The sequence below is a fragment of the Toxorhynchites rutilus genome, chromosome 3 (assembly GCF_029784135.1).
Source record: "Toxorhynchites rutilus septentrionalis strain SRP chromosome 3, ASM2978413v1, whole genome shotgun sequence".
Taxonomy (NCBI): domain Eukaryota; kingdom Metazoa; phylum Arthropoda; class Insecta; order Diptera; family Culicidae; genus Toxorhynchites; species Toxorhynchites rutilus.
In genome coordinates this window covers 22,918,420-22,930,573 of record NC_073746.1, presented here as the reverse complement: position 1 = coordinate 22,930,573, position 12,154 = coordinate 22,918,420, and the positions used below count along the sequence as shown (strand labels likewise).

The window sequence follows — 12,154 nt, the reverse complement described above, 5'->3', positions numbered from 1 at the left end:
ACATAGTGAAATTTTTCATGGTGGCTCCAGAGAGGAGCAGTAATGATTAAAAAAGTCGACAAAGTGTCTTTTCAAAAAGTCTTGTACGGCAGTGGATGCCACTAGTTAATCGCGAATTGAAGGCAAAGTGTCTTTTCAAAAAGTCTTGTACGGCAGTGGATGCCACTAGTTAATCGCGAATTGAAGGCAAAGTGTCTTTTAAAAAGTCTTGTACGGCAGTGGATGCCACTAGCTTATCGCGAACTCTATAGCGGCAGTGCATGCCACTAGCTAATCGCGAATTCATAAGTAGTGAATTAATTAAGAAACCGGCAGTGGATGCCAAAAGTGTTTCTTTCAACTGAAATAAATATAAGTGGATTAACCACAAGAAACCGGTAGAAACCGTAAGCAGCAGTAGAGGAAGCAGCAGCAACAGTAGATGCAGCAGCACCAGCAGTAGCACCATCAGAGGTGACAACAACATCCGAGCCAGAAGGCCACCCAGGACAAGGAGAGGATCGCCCAAGCACCAACACGGAAAGACGGAGATAGGACCGGATCAACAAAAAAAGGTGTGATTTTTCCATTTTAGTTTAGTCATGTCTTATCAATTCATTACGAATAGGAATGGCAATTGCCGCTTGTGCAATCAGCCTGATTCTAGGGACGATTTAGTCGCGTGCGATGAATGTGACCGATGGTTCCATTTGACGTGCGCAGGCTTAAATAAAAAACCTACAGAAACAGAAAGATGGATATGCCCCAAATGCAAGACCATAGAGAACGAATTGTTAAGACTTCAAAAAAGACAACCAATACCAATAGAAGAGATGATGAGTATCCATAGAGAATCTATGCGAGCTCTAGTGGAAAATCTTAAAATTAAGAACGAGGGTAGAGAAGAAACCCCTGATTCAAATAGACTGTTACACCGGCAATCTCTCTTAGACCTCCCCTATTTTGATGGTTCATATAAGATATGGCCTAGATTTAAAATAACGTTCGAAGAAACTACCCTTCAAGGAAATTTTTCCGATTTAGAAAATATAAATCGTTTACAGAAATATCTTAAAGGAGACGCGCTGAAATTAGTGAGCGCTCTTCTAATCGATAAAGCTAATGTTCCAAAAATAATGGAAAAACTAAATCTACGGTTCGGAAACCCTGAAACCATTTATTCGAATTTATTGAAGGAAATGCTAAATGCGAGGAATCCACATTTTGGATCACCCCAAACAATGATTGATTTTGTAACATCGCTTGATTGTTTCGTGACAAATATAAAAATACTAAAACACGATGAATATCTCAATGATCCTAGATTGATTCGTGATTTAGTTTTAAAACTTCCAAACGACTTGCATCATCAATGGATCAAGTTTGTAGCTGATACAAAGAAAACAAGAGATATAATTAATCCATTTATACCAACTCTAGAGGACTTTTATAATTGGTTAAAACCTCAAGAAGAGTTGGCCACGATGCTACAGTCGGAGAGGAAAGAAAAGCCTCATAAGAGCGGATATTTGAATACACATGCTGTTAAGGAACAAAAATATAGGCCGAAGCGCCTACCAAAGTGTTTCGCATGCCGAAACGAGCATAAAACATCAGAATGTCCAAATTTTAGAAATATGAACGTTCAACAAAGGAGTGATTTTATTTTTAAACACAGGCTATGTTTAGCATGTTGTAATTATACAAACCACATGGCAAAAGATTGCAGGATCGCAAAGCCTTGTGGAATCGATGGATGCAAACTTAGACACCACGCATTACTGCATAGAGCGACTCAGAGAGATGCTAATATTAATAATACAGAAAACGTTAATTGTCATGTAAATAAAGAGAACAAAATACTGTATCAAATCCTTCCAGTTACGGTGGGCTGCGGAAAAAAGGAAATTAAAACTTTCGCATTTTTAGACCCTGGGTCATCAGTAAGTTTGATTCACGCTGATATTAAAAATAAACTTGGTACACAAGGGCGTAACAACCCCTTAACGCTGGTTTGGACTAATGGCGAAACGCAGCAAGAACTAGATAGTGAAGAGATTTCCTTAAGTATATACGGGTGCAACAATCAACGTTTTTACATACAGAATTTGAGGACTGTGTCGGAATTATCTCTTCCCTCACAGTCAATAAATATTCATGAATTACAACGAGAATACAATCACTTAGAAGATATAACTCTCGAAGGATATGAAAATGCTATGCCAAAAATACTGTTAGGTTTACCGCATTCGTTTTTGATAAGCGGTAGGGAGACGCGATCAGGTAAATTTAATGAACCAGTCGCACAGAACACTAAACTCGGATGGGTTTTGTTCGGGCAAACTAACGAACATAAAAAATTGAAAGGACACGTGCTGATGAACAACGAAATTGATTCATCAGATTATTTCAATAAAATGATGGAAAATTATTTTAGCCTAGAAGATTTCGGGATAAAAGCACCTGTAAAAAGTTTGATGTCTAACGATGAAAAAAGATCGATTGATATCATGAATTCCACTTTGAAATATCAAGAAGGAATTTATGAAATTGGGCTGCTTTGGAAACAGGATGATGTACAATTTCCGAACAGCTATCAGTCAGCCATGAACAGATTATGTGGACAAGAAGCAAGGATGCGTAAAAATCAAAACCTACGAAAATGATATGTTGAGAAAATAAAGGAATATGAAACCAAGGGATACGCTAGAAAACTCACTCCCACAGAACAACAGCAACGTGATCCAAAAATATTTTACTTGCCACACTTTACAGTTGTGAACCTAAATAAACAGCCCATAAAACCACGGCTTGTTTTTGATGCCGCCGCTAAGGTTAAGGGAGAATCTCTAAACACAAAATTGTTATCAGGCCCAGACGCAACGACGTCGCTATTTGGAGTGTTAATACGATTTAGAGAAGGAAAATTTGCGATAACTGGAGACATCAAGGAAATGTTTCATTAAGTAAAAATAAGGAAAGAGGATCAAAATGCCCAAAGGTTTTTATTTAGGGAAAATTTTGACGAAGATCCCGATGTGTATGTGATGCAAGTGATGACCTTTGGAGCTACCTGCTCACCCGCATGTGCACAGTTTGTTAAGAACACAAATGCGGAGAAATTCAAAGAAAGTCAGCCTCAGGCGGTAAAGGCCATACAAAACAACCATTACGTGGATGACTACCTAGATAGTTTCGACGATTTAAGTGAGGCCTCCAAAATTGTGAACGAAGTTATTACCATTCACAAATATGGGCACTTCAATATCAGAAATTTTATATCTAACAGTAATGAGCTCTTGGGACAAATCCCGGAAGAAAATAGAACGGAAGTTAAAGAAGACTTATTAGGAAATTCTGAGGAATCATATGAAAAAGTACTCGGAGTGTATTGGGATACAAAAAAGGATTGGTGGATATTCCTGTTACACAGGAGTTTACGAAACGAAAACTGCTTCACAAAGCATGAGTGTTTACGATCCACTTGGTTTATTATCACATATAACAATTCAATCTCGAATTATAATGCAAGAGCTCTGGAAAAGCGGAATAACATGGGATGAACAATTAAACCCAGCACTAAAGAAAAATTGGGAGAACTGGCACGCAAAACTGGAAGAGGCAAGAGCAATAAGAATACCACGTTCATATGCCAATTCTTCTCATCCAAAAGAACGAGAACTACATGTCTTCGTTGATGCATCCGAGAATGCTTATGCAGCAGCAGTATACTTAAGGAGTGTATATGAGTCACACATTGATGTCAATATCATGGCTGCCAAGGCAAGAGTCGCACCAACTAAAATTCTTTCCATACCACGACTCGAATTACAAGCCGCTGTATTAGGAAGCAGATTGGCTAAGACAGTAAAAGACGAGCTACGTCTATCAATAGATAGAGTAGTATTTTGGTCGGATTCCAAAACTGTATTAGCATGGATTCGTTCAGAACCACGCAAGTACAAGCAGTTTGTTGCCTTACGGATAGGAGAAATATTAGAAACCACATACGTAAACCAGTGGAAATGGGTGAATAGTAGGAATAATCCAGCGGATGAAGCTACGAAATTATCAAATAACAATTCAATCTGGTTTACAGGCCCACAGTTCTTATATGATAATGAAGAAAACTGGCCAAATGAAGTTCAGAGAAGCGACACTGACGAAGAACTGAGACCACTGCACATTATTAAATCGAAAGAATTTAGTGGTCTGAAAAGCATTCACATAAATTGGTGTTCGGATTTTGTGAGATTGAAGCGTTCTGTTGCAATTGCATTCAAATATATCGATTGGCTGAAATCAAAATGCAGGAACCAAAGCTTCAATAAAAATATTGACAAGGAGGACCTGGATTATGCTGAGCTCGTTTTAATGCATAAGGCTCAATGGGAGTCATATTCCCAAGAAATGGAACTCTTACAAAATAAAATGAAAATTCATAAGGGAAGTGAAATTCGAACACTTAGCCCGGAAATTTGCACGGATGGAATAATGAGATCAAAGGGACGCATTGAGAATGCTAACTGTTTACCAACTTCAGCCAGAACACCTATCATTCTGTCCTACAAACATTATGTGAGCACTTTGATATTACGTCATTATCACGAAAAATATCGACATAAAAACATGGAGACTGCCATAGCGGCAGTGCGACAAAAATTCTGGATAACAAACGTCAGAGTTGCTATTAAGACTGTTAGAAGGAATTGCCAATTTTGTAAAAATATGTCTGCGGAGCCAATTCCTCCAATGATGGCAGCCCTACCACCTTCTAGAACTATACCATATTGTAAGCCATTCACATATACAGGCACAGATTATTTCGGCCCTTATGGCGTGTCTATTGGAAGACGCACTGAAAAACGTTGGGGATGTTTGTTTACTTGTCTGACAACAAGAGCAGTACATCTCGAACTAGCACAAGATATTTTTTTATTTTATTTATTTAAATGTTTCACATGACGTAAGACAAAGTCTTTTTTCTGTCAATAACGATTTTTACAAAGCATTTACATAAGTTCTAGCAAACATTATTATTTTTAAAGGTTTATTAACCTAATCTCTGTTGAAATAATCTAGTGCAGCCTTTTTGTACAATGTTTCCGACTGTATTCGTTTAAGTTCCATGGGTTGCGCGTTCCAATAAACCACTCCTCTCACAAAAAATGACTCACCATATAAAGCAAAGCTGCTCAGATTCCTTTATTATATGTTTCCGAAATCTACAATATCGTAGAGGTAAAGTGCAAGAGTTGTTCAGCGACAATGGAACTAATTTCATTGGAGCAAGAAACGAATTTGAGAAAATTCTTAGAAGGCTATCAGACGACGGGGTCAAATGGCATTTTAATCCTCCCGCTTTACCGCATTTTGGTGGAGTATGGGAACGAATGGTGAGAGAAGTTAAAAGCCTTTTACCTCATAAACAAGAAGCCATACCAGAGTATGAACTTAGAACCATACTAACCGAAGTTGAATTCCTCATTAACAATCGCCCGTTAACGATCCCGCATTAATTATAAAAACGAAACAGAACCAATCGAAGAGAAACCAAATGATAAGTCATTCCCATATTTCTTTTTCCGTTTTGTTTGGCGAGATAAGCCTATGCAAGATGATTCGTTCAGCGACTCAAAACGAATAAGACCCAAGCGAGAAGAACACAACACGCATAATTTTATGATGCACTTGCTTGCTTAGAATACGATGAGGCATTAACGAATTGTGTGGGAGTGGAAAACAGAAACGAAACTAAGTTTTCCACACTGTCGGGATGCAGATAATCGTTGAGCCGTGTTGGTTATCAGAAAGGGAAAGCGAAAAAACTTTCCGCTGCCTTTCACATTGTTGCATAGGTTAGGACTCGATTACGCTAGGGAAAATGAAGCATCAACCTAGGAATGTTCTCATGTGTATCGCAACATGGTTGGTTGGTTGGTTCTTTGTTTTGAGGAGGCTTTAAACTTTGCAGTTCATTCGCCTCTGTCACAACATGGGAAATAGCGAAATGATGAGTTGTTGTTTCACCGCGAAGAAAATTCATTACAACGTAATTTTGATCATGAGAAAAACGACGCATACAGGGCTCGGTATTCTACGAGAAAAAACTATCCACTTTTTGCACATTTGCTAGAAACGGAGTAATCTATAATATATATCCAACGCAAATGACAATCTCATGTCCAGTATCTCAGTATCCCTTCGCAGATAGTTTTTTTTCCTGTCTAATCTTATTGCTATTTTATCACTGTTCACATCTCTCAACACAAGCCTACAAACTAAAACCTCTTTCTAAGAGAGAATTACAAAATAATATCAAAACAAAACATTCGCTACTTACACGCAATACTAATTAACGGATGTACATCATTTGAAGATTTCCAAAATCGAAACCTCGACTATTCTACTGGCCTGCTGATCACTCCGGCCGGCTCCATCCGCTGCTGCTGCTGCGTTCCCTTGTGTGCCCGCTGCACATGTTCCAGCAGCTGCCGGGGTTTGCTGAACCTCTCTCCGCAACTATCGCATTCCAGATGTTCTCTCCTGTTTCTGGTGTGGCCGTACGAATGCAGAAATAGCTTTGCCCTCGAAATGAATCTCCTGTTGCATTCCCGACACGGAAACGGACGATTGTTATCGTGGGTGCGCAAGTGCACGGTAAGCGCCGGCCGGAAGCGAAATCGCTTCAAACAAATTTCACAGTGGAACTTTCCTTCAATCGACGTCTCTACGGGTGAATTGTGCCGCTTGGTGACATTGGGAGGCGAACAAACGGAGCCTCCATTTGATACCCGCCGAGGCACTATTCTGTACTCGAAGGAAACCCCATTCGAGGTGGGGCTGAGTTTGATGTCACCGGTGCTCTCATTCACTTCCAAGGTATCACTTGCATCCATCTGGAAGAGAAAAGAATTTAATTTCAATTTATTTTTCAAGCTCAAATCCAACCCACCTCCGATAGTGCCTGATAAAAGCTCTCATCCATTCGCAGCGTGCTTTCCTCTATCTTGGGCGAGGCAATATTTATTCTCGGCTCGATCGCATCGAAATCCATCGCCCGTTCGTGCTCCATTTTGTGCAGCTCAAGTGCCTCAACCGTATAGAACAACTTCTCGCAGCACTCGCACTTACCCACCGGTTGCTTCTCCACCTTATACTTCACCGTGTACGTTTTCTCGCACTTGGCCCTATCGAATATGATGTCGAAATTATCCTCCCGCTCCTCCACGGTGCAATCCAACTGTATGATCCCGTCGTCATCTTCCTCCCTGGGATCGTAGAAATCGCCAGCGAACCAAGCGTTGTGCTGCTTAACGTTCATATCCGACTCGTTACCCGCCGGCTCCTGGCTCAGATCGATGTCCTGCCGCGAACCGGACGGGTCCAGTCCCGCCGGGGCGGCGTGTGACTTCTCGTGCATCTCCAGGAACTCCGCATTGGTGAAGCAACTGTCGCAGTCGAAACATTTGTACAGCGAGGTCTTCTTCAGGCGGAGCTTCACGTTGTACGTCCGAATCAGCTTGGTGCGATCTACGTTGCCGTCGCTGGCTTTCTGCAGACTAGCGATTTTCGACAACACGTCCGCAATTTTATCTTCGCCGCTCTTACAACTACCACCATCATCGTATTCGTGGGCGCCGCTCTCTTCCTCGTTGTTGTGTTGTTGCTTCTGCTGCTTCTTCGAACGATTGCGATACTGGCGGACGGGATTCACCAGTGGTTCTAGCGTTTCCAACGCCTCCAGCGTAAATTCATTGCCGTGCTCCATTGGGCGATTGTTTTATCCACAAATAGTACGTATAATTGACGATACACTGCCAAACGATGACAAATTTGATGTTATGAACATAACGAGGAACTCACAAACGAATGATTTCAACTTCAACTTCTCTGCTGCGAAAACAGCAGTACTGTCAAGCGAAGAACAGGGTGAAACAAAAAATGCCACTGCTTGTGGCGGGAGCGAAGGAGCGAAGTGTGTAGACTTTTTGTGGCCGGTAAAATTTAAAAAAAAACATGAGAAAATTAAATTGTCATAAAACATTTATCAATGAAAATGGTTTTATTTTGTGTTTTGAGTTGTTATATTTGTTCTAGGAAAATTGTTAGTTCGGATCTGGGTCATGTGAACAGAATCAAACTGGTCGTTGAGGAGAATCCAACGGAAATGTTGAACTACATTTTTTTCATCAAATAATACTAGCGTTCAAACAGGTTCAAACTATTGGCGACCTAAAGTGCGCTACACATACAGCGTCACCGTCACCGTCCCGTCAACAATCAAGCTGTCTGTCCTCATTGGAGTTGTTACGCCTCTCAGGCTGAACGCACCTTAACATCCCAGCAAACATTAAATCGCATAACAAGCGTATATATAACATCATATGCCCTAAAATTTGGTTGGCATATAATGCGCCTAACTGGCATATGCATGCAAAAGTGGAGGCCATATACATACATGGCAAATGTTTACCGAATTTGTTTGGATAAATATGCAACTATGACCGGCTATAATAGCGATTATGTTGGAATTGAGTTGCGATCTAATATGAATATATTCATGAATTGTCAAAGCACCAAATACGACATTTGCCATACTCATATACGATTTATTACAGACATAGAAAAAAAACAAATGGCGCAAAATATTTTCGTTAAATGTTTATTATAGCCTCACGAATCGCCATTTTTATATATGAGTATTTATGTTCGTAGAAATAATAATTGATTGATTGACTTATGTTGGAAGTGGAATATGAATGTTTAAAATGACACAGATTGATGTTTGGTGAAAACTGCTCCGATGTGGGTTCGAACTCCGGTCGTCTGGATTATCATCCACCAGCTTGCGCGGCTATCTGAAGTTTAATTCAACAGCGGTTAAAACTTTCGAGTGCATCAGCATTTCATTGACATTTCAATATGATGTAATATGTTCTTTATTAGGATCTAATATGATTTACTGTTTCATGATTTTCTTCAGCATGCAATACGATTTACTACAGTACTGAATCGATTTAAATTATATGCTTATACGACACACAAACTGCATCAGCGTAATATACGCATATGATGCGGATTAAATATATGTTACGACAATGTACATAATAAAATTGATGTTTATTATACCGAATTGCGACTTAATTTGATAATGATATATAAAATCGTGTTTTTACATTTTATGCGATTTCAAATATACACGATACATACTTTGATTGATATTATATGCGATTATGATTTATTCTGATTTCTTGTAAGACTTAGTACGTGCAAAATTATACGATTTAATGTTTGCTGGGATCCAATTGCCTCTTCGAATTTTGTTCAGAGTTTTGAGTTCAATGGATGGAAATAGGGGAAAAAAGGAAACTATAGCAACCATTGTTAGAAGGAAAAATCTAGTAGGCATTGTTGAAAAGAAAAATCGAGATAGTTAGAAAAGAGAGTAGCAAGTGTGAAGTGCGAAGATTTTCAATGAAAATTAAATTATTTGAATTTCTAGATTAGATTAGCACCAAGCATACACCTAGCCTCAGTTAAATGATTCTACTGCTAAGTGATTTATGTACTATAAAGGGTAAGCACTTAAGTTTACTTACATTAAACCTTACCTTATTTCTAACATTATACTTAAAATAAATAGGCTAGCTAAAAGGCGTATTGAATACACCTGAGGAGGCTTCCTGATAGAACAGGCAACAGGAGTCACTAAAACGTAAGACTTACTAACTAGACTAGAAACAATCATATGTAACTAATAAAAAATTAATTATAGGAAATTTTAATATACCCAGCGAAAACAGTGGTGATTTGTTTTTCGGAAACTGCACTTCAGTTCCATAAAGAGTACGCCCGAAGATTAACGGAACGCTTCGCCGGTCCGATAGATTTTGAAAGAATTATCTCGGTTAACTTCTCAGGTTTCCCAACGGTAGCTCTCCGCCATCGCAATCGCTTCGTGAGCTGATTTCGAATGATTTAGAGTTCTTCCAATAATCAGAGTTGCTTGTTGTTGTATCAAATAACGCGAGAAGGGGGGGGGGTCTGCTTTGCGTTACTTACTGTGTGTTAGAGATAGGAATGGTGTTACGTAAGGGATGGGGGGAAGGTGTACAAAATCAGAATTTCTAGCTTTACCTAATTTTTCCACCACGTCTAATAGAAATTACACCAGACAACTCTAAATTCAGTGTAGTCATTCATCTTTCGAGACCGTAATATTGTATTGTATTGAAAACAGTAAAAGATACTACGTTTAACGTTTGTAGAATTGATTACAAATACAATGGAATCATGATAATATGAAATCCGCTGATAATCAGAATTCTACTGTAATTAGAAGTTTTTGCGAAATTTGGAAAACGTCATCTTCTTGCTTATTGATTCATTGCAATGCAGTTTTATTCTTGTTTTTGAACTAATACGTTCATACATGTTTCGATTACTCGACTATTTAGTGAATTCACGTAATTTTTAAAGAACTTGAACTCGTACACAGTTACAAAAAACCGTGTAATGTGTCACTTACACAATCAATTCGAATGTCGAATGTTTAAAAATCCGAAAATGTGGATACCCTACCGTCAATCGATTGTAAATCATGTCGTCCATCTCATGACATATGGAATTAGATTGATGAAATAATTGATCGCGTGCGATCTACTTAAAGAACTCTGAATAAATTCGTTGTAATAAACATTTCTAATTTTGTTATATTCATTATATTATATTATATTCAAATCATTGCAGTATTTACTTAATTTTGTTGTGCGTTGATTCCCTAACTGAACACGACGGTTCGAAATAGTCGCATTTGGAACGGTCGTAAAAATAGTCGTGTTTGCTGTTGACAGATAAATATATCAAAAGTGACCAATCTTATTATCGCCATTGCGTGTCATAATCATGTTTTGTGAGCATTTTCGTGAAATTTAAAAGATTAATGACAACATGGAATATTAAATCATTTGAAACGTTCAGTATCATCGGGGTAACACAAAATATAATTGTTTGTACGATTACTACTTCTGGGATTATCACGATCACAATTAGGTAAAATTCACAAGAAGTCCATATCAACCATAAGTTTCTGGATCGTGGATTATGAACGAGAAGGAATAATAACTCTTTGTACACGATAGAGCACTTTCTGTAAGTTAATTGCAGACAGACGAACCAGATTGATCAACCTGTACCATAAAAATGTTATATTGTATATCGACGAAGCTCTCCCACAGTTCGCCCTGCATTCTGGAGTCTCAATAAGCGCATCGTCAATTAGTAAAATAGCACATGCATATGAAATGACTTGGAAAACCTTGGCGAAGAGAGTACAGATACGCAAGTAGGTATCAAATGATATGTTAATAAATTAAGCTATTTTCTTTGAGATCTTCATCCGCTCTTCCCAGCAAACATTAAATCGCATAACAAGCGTATATATAACATCATATGCCCTAAAATTTGGTTGGCATATAATGCGCCTAACTGGCATATGCATGCAAAAGTGGAGGCTATATGCATACATGGCAAATGCTTACCGAATTTGTTTGGATGAATATGCAACTTTGACCGGCTATAATAGCGATTATGTTGAATTAAATTGCGATCTAATGTGAATATATTCATGAATTGTCAAAGCACCAAATACGACTTTTGCCATACTCATATACGATTTATTACAGACATAGAAAAAAACAAATGGCGCAAAATATTTTCGTGAAATGTTTTTTATAGCCTCACGAATCGCCATTTTTATATATGAGTATTTATGTTTGTAGAAATAATAATTGTTTGATTGACTTCTGTTGGGAGTGGAATATGAATGTTTAAAATGGCACAGATTGATGTTTGGTGAAAACTGCTGCGATGTGGGTTCGAACTCCGGTCGTCTGGATTATCATCCACCAGCTATCTCGCGCGGCTATCTGAAACTTAATTCAACAGCGGTTAAAACTTTCTATTGCATCAGCATTTCATTGACATTTCAATATGATGTAATATGTTCTTTATTAGGATCTAATATGATTTACTGTTTCATGATTTTCTTCAGCATGCAACACGATTTACTACAGTACTGAATCGATTTAAATTATACGCTTATACTACACACAAACTGCATCAGCGTAGTATACACATATGATGCGGATTAAATAACTCTAACGACAATGTA

The 12,154-nt window shown here is 38.4% G+C and overlaps 1 protein-coding gene across 4 annotated transcripts in view; it reads right to left on the bottom strand.

Annotated features, from left to right (window-relative positions):
- The window catches only part of LOC129779148 (zinc finger protein 267-like), a 133,041-nt gene extending 125,159 nt beyond the window's left edge, over positions 1-7,882 (bottom strand). For 2 of the 4 annotated variants that reach the window (XR_008743576.1, XR_008743577.1), the window contains exons 1-2: positions 6,935-7,882; positions 6,323-6,878 (exon numbers count right to left, since the gene is read on the bottom strand). Coding sequence is in view for 1 of the 4 variants with exons in the window: in XM_055786433.1 (XP_055642408.1) it covers positions 6,381-6,878; positions 6,935-7,750 (1,314 nt within the window). In the remaining 3 variants the exon portion in view is untranslated. Of the gene's footprint in view, positions 1-4,736; positions 6,879-6,934 lie in introns of those variants that run through there. The other 2 variants (XR_008743575.1, XM_055786433.1) reach the window with 2 other exon arrangements.
- Between the last annotated feature and the right edge of the window lie 4,272 nt (positions 7,883-12,154).